This window comes from Oncorhynchus masou, chromosome 21, assembly GCF_036934945.1.
Source record: "Oncorhynchus masou masou isolate Uvic2021 chromosome 21, UVic_Omas_1.1, whole genome shotgun sequence".
NCBI classification, from domain to species: Eukaryota; Metazoa; Chordata; class Actinopteri; order Salmoniformes; family Salmonidae; genus Oncorhynchus; species Oncorhynchus masou.
In genome coordinates this window covers 1,077,501-1,085,000 of record NC_088232.1, presented here as the reverse complement: position 1 = coordinate 1,085,000, position 7,500 = coordinate 1,077,501, and the positions used below count along the sequence as shown (strand labels likewise).

At 50.3% G+C, this 7,500-nt stretch overlaps 1 protein-coding gene across 1 annotated transcript in view; it reads left to right on the top strand.

Moving 5' to 3' along the window:
• Nucleotides 1-7,500, top strand: part of LOC135507571 (zinc finger protein 827-like) — a 93,298-nt gene that overhangs the window by 34,560 nt on the left and 51,238 nt on the right. The window contains 2 exon segments of the mRNA XM_064927089.1: nucleotides 1,597-1,772; nucleotides 2,274-2,781. Of these exon segments, the coding sequence (XP_064783161.1) occupies nucleotides 1,597-1,772; nucleotides 2,274-2,781 (684 nt within the window).

Here is a 7,500-nt window from a genome sequence, read left to right as displayed (position 1 = left end):
CCAGACAGAAAAAACATGCCCTTGGTTATTGATTGTTTTGTTTTGTTTTATTGCAGTTGGCTGGTCTGGTATGAAATTGTTATACATTTAGCCTATATTTAGTGTTACATAAATCTGTGTAATTCTACATAGTTTAGGCATTTCTTGATAATTGATCTTGATTGCCCTGGAGAGAGAGCGATAATCTGCTATCTGACGTACTGACCAGTTAAACGCTGTTCCATCTTTTTTCTTTCTCCTCCCATCTCTTCCCCTACATTCTCCAATGAGCAAGGAGTCCACGGTTATCTTCTCTCTTCTTCTCCCCCTCTCTTTCTCCTCCCCCTCTCTTCTCTCCCTCGCTCCAGTCGGTTGGGCCGCAGATGGCGGTTTATTGTTGCAAATAGGCAGTCTCGAGGTTTTACACCCGGGGTCAATGAATGGCTGAGCGCGGTAATTTCACCAAACACTGATTACCAGATGTTTTCCAAGGAACAGGAGGAGAATACTTATGAAGCCATCGATGACAGGCCCGTGGTGAATTTGTAATGCAATCATGCCGTGTCCTAATAAGCCCAATTAAACGGCGCAATAGCGTCCGGAAATGAAGCCAACAACAATAATCGAGATAATAAAACATCCTTGAGTTTGACTTATTTTGTTCGCAGACGCACAGCAGGCTTTGTTGAGCGTTCTCAGCTTGAGGTGTCTAGAGGTCGTGTCTCACCTCGTAGAGGTGTGGGGATAGTGACAAAGTCAGTAACCTTAGAGAGGCTCCATAGTCCGTAACTCCTCTCTGGTAAGGAAGAAATGGACTAGTGATTGGGGGGGATCGATAGTTGCATATCGCAATACTATTTTTGGACGATATTGTATGGATTTGTTTAAAAACAATCCAGGTAGTGTTAGCTAGCGCTAGTCGACTGTACCTGCGCCATAACTAACGTATTTCTGATCCTATAGCTTGTTCTCCATCTTCTTTTTAAATAGGGAGCCAAGATGTTTTCAGCACTTTTATTTTCCTGACTGATCAAGACTCGTGTTCTCATGGCTCTCTCTCTTGTCTCTCTGCAGCAGACATATGGTGAGCAATATGTTTGGAACATCAAATCGCAGTAAAACTGCAGTATATGGAATCGCAATACATATAGAATGGTGAGAATCGTAATGCACATCGTATCGGCACCTTTGTATCGTGATAATATCGTTTGGTGAAGTCCCAAGCAATTCCCAGCTCGAGAAATGGACCTGTTCCAATACTTCAGAAATGTATCCCTCACCTTCCTAGGTTCCTTCTTTTATTCCTTGAAGTAATCACAGATCTGACATGAGCTGAATTGGGGAAAGCTATAAAGTGGAAACCTTACTTACACCTTACCAGTCACTTATAGATCGGATAGGTGCACTGACATCAAGCAAACAAGGAAGGAATGATGCATTGCTTAAGTATTTGTTCAGGGGACTGTATGCTCTAAATGACTTGTATTTTTACTGAGCTGCCGTTCTCAGCCAGGTATCCCTTGGTAAATTATTATTCTGACCTCACTGGAACTCCCTGGTTAAATAAAGGTGAAATAAATAAATGTCTCATCCCCTCTTTTTCCTCTCCTCTCCCAGGTTCCCCGGGGGAGGACGGAGGGAAGCCGTTCCAGTGTCCGGTGTGTGGCCTGGTCATCAAGAGGAAGAGCTACTGGAAGAGACACATGGTGATCCACACCGGCCTGAAGAGTCACCAGTGTCCCCTGTGCCCCTTCCGCTGCGCCCGCAAAGACAATCTCAAGTCCCACATGAAGGTGAGATGATGGGAGCCTGTGATGCCTCCTTTGACCTTTGACCTGTGACCTCATCGTGTTAGCCATCCCCTGAGGTCGTAATTGTGGAAGTGGTGCTAATGCTACTAATTGCTCAAAGGAAGGGAGGTGTAAGCTCTAGTCAAAGTCACGTCTAGTGTATCGGGGTAACGTGCCTCAAATTATACTGTAGTTAGTAGACCAAAGCTAGAGGGGGTTTTAATAAGAACGAGAAGCTCCAGATGTTGAGGGAATCCTTACTGTTTTACGCTCTTATTTAATCTCTTTTACTCATTTTATTTCAATTATTTATTTGCATAGGAACAGATTCAATTAGCCCGAAACATTGACACACGTTGAATGGACAACACGGTGATGCATTGCTCAATTGTAGCATAGGCAAATTGTCAGTGTCTTGTCCTCAAATGAGCATCATTGATTTGACTGTTGTTGCCGTGACAATACGGAGGTACACCCACCACTCATCCTATCCCTGTATCCCAGGTCCACCAGCATCAGGACCGGGGCGAGACGTTCCAGTGCGAACTTTGCCCTTTCACCTCCTCGCGCCACTTCAGCCTCAAGCTCCACATGCGCTGCCACCAGCACTTCCCCCGCTCTGGGTCCGCCTCCGACGGGGTCAAGGTCAAGGAAGAGGCCACCACGGACACGGAGGGCGAGGGGTCACTCCTGGGCGACTTCAACCCCGGGGAATCCCCCCTCCAGTCGGACGCAGGGAACCAGAGCTCCCCTGGAGTCTCCAACCACCACGTCTATATAAAAGAAGAGCCCCAGGAGAGGGAGCTGTCGGTGCTGTCGCCCTTCACCCTTTGCAGGGACAGGGAGCGGGAGCGGCCTGGTAGCAGTGGCAACTCCCTGGACCTCTCTATGGGGGGAGTCGGCTTGGGGGTGGGGGTGCGGTCCAGTCCTGGTGGAGGTCCAATGGCAGCATCCCTCTTCAGCCCGGACATCACCACCAAGACAGCCACCGATCTGCTCATGAAGCTCTCAGGTAACCATGACAGCAACTCCCGTCAATAACAACACTCACTAACGGCCAGGTGTTAGACTGGTGGGCAACTTTTGATGGCCATTTCAGATGGCCATCATTTTGACTGTCTTAGCATATTTCTTGGGGTTTCGTCATGAATGTCAATGAACGTCAACTCATCAATCCAATAACCACAACACTCTTCTTTGCCTCTCCAGTAAAACTCATCAACAACAAATACGCTATCATTAGCCAGAATAACGCTAGGTATTATATCAGGTTTGTTGAGATGCATTCCACCGTGTTGTGACGATGGCAAAGGATCAGTTACTTTGAGACAATGGCTGAAGATTGATGGGGGAAGGTGTGCCCGGGGTTGGGTGCCAAGGTCGGGGTTGAGGCTGCCACTCTAACTCCTAATGCCAGCTAATTAGATTGAGATCTCCTGAACGAGGGATGCGGAAGGAGGAGAGGGACAAGGGATGGGGGAGGAGGGGGGTAGAAAACCCTCGGAACATTAGATTAATTAAAAATGTATGCATAATTCATAAATTAAGAATAATTCATAATTTGAAATGATTAGCGCCCTTAACTTCTGCTCCGTGACCCTGGCTAGGATGCGCTGTGCGATGTGCGCCGCGGAGGGACTGGACAGGCTTAGTTAACCCCTCCCCCTCCAGTTCGGCTCCGCGCCGGTGCCCCCCTGGTGCCAGTCTCACTTCACTCCCAGACTTCGCAATCAAGCCAGGAAAGTCCCAGAGGAGATGGAGCCAAGATGGCTTCTTCTCTCACAATGTCAGCCCAGTGTAGAGTGGCGGACGGGCGGCGGACATCTTAGTTCAAGGGCGGCGTCATTCATGCAGTACCGGAGGGAATTTTAAATATGGGAGGACACCCCTTTTGTTTTTAAAGAGCGGATAGTAGTGGACTTGAGTGATGTTAGAGTTAACGATGTTTTAATAGAATACTGGTCCTTTTGATTACCGAGGGCTTTCATGATCATCTCTGAGCGCGGTTTGTAAAAAAAGAGGAGGGGGGTTTTGGCCCAAAGCTTTACTCAGATCTTTTGCACTCTTTACTGGGCCGTACAGCGGACAGGGAGGGTAGAGAGGAGGAGAAAGAGAGGGGGGGTAAAGCTTCTTCTCAGGGGAACCTCGGGACTCTTTCTTTTGACCTCCCTGCCAAGAGCGATTGAGTGTGTACATGCGGCAGCTCATCTCCTGATTTACCACTGCTGTCACAGTGCCTGTCTCAATCCCACAAGGGCTGTAAAAGAGAGCGAGGGGTGGAGGATGGAGAGAGGCTGTGAGAGGTGTTGGATGGAGAGAGGGTTGTAAGAGAGAGAGAGAGAGAGAGAGAGGTGTAGGATGGAGAGAAGGGCTGTGAGAGAGAGGTGTAGGATGGAGACGGGCTGTGAGAGAGAGGTGTAGGATGGAGAGAAGGGCTGGGAGAGGGGGGTGGGGAATGGAGAGAAGGGCTGTGAGGGAGAGGGGTGTTGGATTGAGAGAAGGGCTGTAAGAGAGGGAGAGGTGTAGAATGGAGAGAAGGGCTATGAGGGAGAGGGGTGTTGGATGGAGAGAAGGGCTGTAAGAGAGGGAGAGGTGTAGAATGGAGAGAAGGGCTATGAGGGAGAGGGGTGTTGGATGGAGAGAAGGGCTATGAGGGAGAGGGGTGTAGGATGGAGAGAAGGGCTATGAGGGAGAGGGGTGTTGGATGGAGAGAAGGGCTGTGAGGGAGAGGGGTGTTGGATGGAGAGAAGGGCTATGAGGGAGAGGGGTGTTGGATGGAGAGAAGGGCTGTGAGGGAGAGGGGTGTTGGATGGAGAGAAGGGCTATGAGGGAGAGGGGTGTAGGATGGAGAGAAGGGCTATGAGGGAGAGGGGTGTAGGATGGAGAGAAGGGCTATGAGGGAGAGGGGTGTAGGATGGAGAGAAGGGCTATGAGGGAGAGGGGTGTTGGATGGAGAGAAGGGCTGTGAGGGAGAGGGGTGTTGGATGGAGAGAAGGGCTATGAGGGAGAGGGGTGTTGGATGGAGAGAAGGGCTGTGAGGGAGAGGGGTGTAGGATGGAGAGAAGGGCGATGAGGGAGAGGGGTGTAGGATGGAGAGAAGGGCTGTGAGGGAGAGGGGTGTTGGATGGAGAGAAGGGCGATGAGGGAGAGGGGTGTTGGATGGAGAGAAGGGCGATGAGGGAGAGGGGTGTTGGATTGAGGGAGAGGGGTGTTGGATGGAGAGAAGGGCTGTAAGACAGAGAGGGTGAGGGGTGGAGGATGGAGAGAAGGGCTGTAAGACAGAGAGGGTGAGGGGTGGAGGATGGAGAGAAGGGCTGTAAGACAGAGAGGGTGAGGGTGGAGGATGGAGAGAAGGGCTGTAAGACAGAGAGGGTGAGGGGTGGAGGATGGAGAGAAGGGCTGTAAGACAGAGAGGGTGAGGGGTGGAGGATGGAGAGAAGGGCTGTAAGACAGAGAGGGTGAGGGGTGGAGGATGGAGAGAAGGGCTGTAAGACAGAGAGGGTGAGAAGGGCTGTAAGACAGAGAGGGTGAGGGGTGGAGGATGGAGAGAAGGGCTGTAAGACAGAGAGGGTGAGGGGTGGAGGATGGAGAGAAGGGCTGTAAGACAGAGAGGGTGAGGGGTGGAGGATGGAGAGAAGGGCTGTAAGACAGAGAGGGTGAGGGGTGGAGGATGGAGAGAAGGGCTGTAAGACAGAGAGGGTGAGGGGTGGAGGATGGAGAGAAGGGCTGTAAGACAGAGAGGGTGAGGGGTGTTGGATGGAGAGAAGGGCTGTAAGACAGAGAGGGTGAGGGGTGGAGGATGGAGAGAAGGGCTGTAAGACAGAGAGGGTGAGGGGTGGAGGATGGAGAGAAGGGCTGTAAGACAGAGAGGGTGAGGGGTGGAGGATGGAGAGAAGGGCTGTAAGACAGAGAGGGTGAGGGGTGGAGGATGGAGAGAAGGGCTGTAAGACAGAGAGGGTGAGGGGTGGAGGATGGAGAGAAGAAAAAGGGGGGGATAAAAAGACAGAGAGGGAGAGATCATTGCATTGCTATTGAGAAAGGTCCCCGTAGGCAGACCTGGCTCTCAAGAGAAGACAGGCTGTGTGCACTCTGCCCACCAACTGAGGTGGAAACTGAGCTGCACTTCCTAACTTCCTGCCAAATGACCATATTAGAGACACATATTTCCCTCCGATTACACAGATCCACGAAGAATTTGAAAACAAATCAAATTTGGATAAACTCTCATATCTATTGTGTGGAATACCACCGTGTGCCATCACAGCAACAAGATCTGTGACCTGTTGCCACAAGAAAAGGGCCACCAGTAAATACAACCCATATTTATGTTTATTTACATTCCCTTTAGTACTTCTACTATTTCCACATCGTTACAACACTGTATATAGACATGTGACATTTGAATTGTTTGCTGTTCATTTTTGTTTATTTCAGTTTTGTATAGTATCTACTTCACTTTCTTTGGCAATGTTAACATATGTTTCTCATGCCAATAAAGCCCCTTGAATTGAATTGAACTGATAAAAAAAAAGCGAAATAAAGTGACAGACGGCAAAGGAGAGAGGAAAAGAGAGCGAGTAGGATCTGACTCCCCAGGCATCTCTTTTTTTAGGCTGCCCTGATTCTCCTCTGGGTGTTCTGACCAATCCCCTTTGATTTCTCCCCCGCACGGCAACTCTGACACAACCGACAGCCTACCCAGTGTGACCCTCCACATTCTGATTTGAAAAGGGAAAGATGAAAGTCCGCGCAGGTACTTTGAAATGCGTGGATGGGGCCCGGTTAGGACGCTACTCGCAGGACCCCTCAGACGGGTAGTAATGGCGGTCCCCGCTGCGACCCCGTTTGGAGGTGGCCATCGAGCGTGACCCCGGGCCGGGTGTGAATAATTGGCATGCCGCTGAAGCGGGGGCTTGTGGGCGGAAGTGTCGTTGGTGCTGAGGGTGTCTTATTTATGTCAGAGGCGAGAGCGAGAGAGTGAAAGAGAGAGAAAAAGAGCGAAGGCGTTGGATGCAGTGTTTGATGCAGTTGGAGTATCTTAGTGATGTAGTGTGTGTTTGTCTGTGTGCGAGTGTGCTTGTGAGTTGACACGTTTTATACCCAACCAATATGTCTACATAATATACTGTAAGATATCCAGTCACAAATTCTCTCATTCAAATATTGTTTAAGATTCATCTGACAACACCTGTTGGGGTGGGCAGACACGTTACAACCTCTTCTCAATAATGTATTTTCCTCTCGACCACGACACATGACTGACTGGCTGGCTGACTCTGTTCAACACTTCTCATATGTGACCTCTGGTCCATCCTCTCTGCTGTCAGCCCTCAGTATCTACACTACTTTATCCAGCTCAGTACACACGCGGTCAGCTATTGTTGCTGCCCTCCACTCCACCTGCCTGCCCATTGTTTGTGTGTGTGTGCAGACACTAGCCCAGCAGCCACCTCGTTCTCCTCTCCTCCTGGAGAAAACAGGAGCCAGTTGTTAGAGGGGGAGCAGGCCAGCGTGACAGAGGTGGAAAGCTAATGAAGTTATTTGACGGAAGGCCCGGCCGCGGAGCGAGAGGTGAGGCGCATTGGACAAGTGTCTGGCAGAGAGACGGATGAGGGGAGAGGAAGGAAGTGTGGCTGGAGAGGAGAGAGACCATAGTAAAGAAAGGGGCAAGGGGGAGATGGAGAGGTGGAGGCAAGGGGGAGAGGTGGAGGCAAGGGGGAGAGGTGGAGGC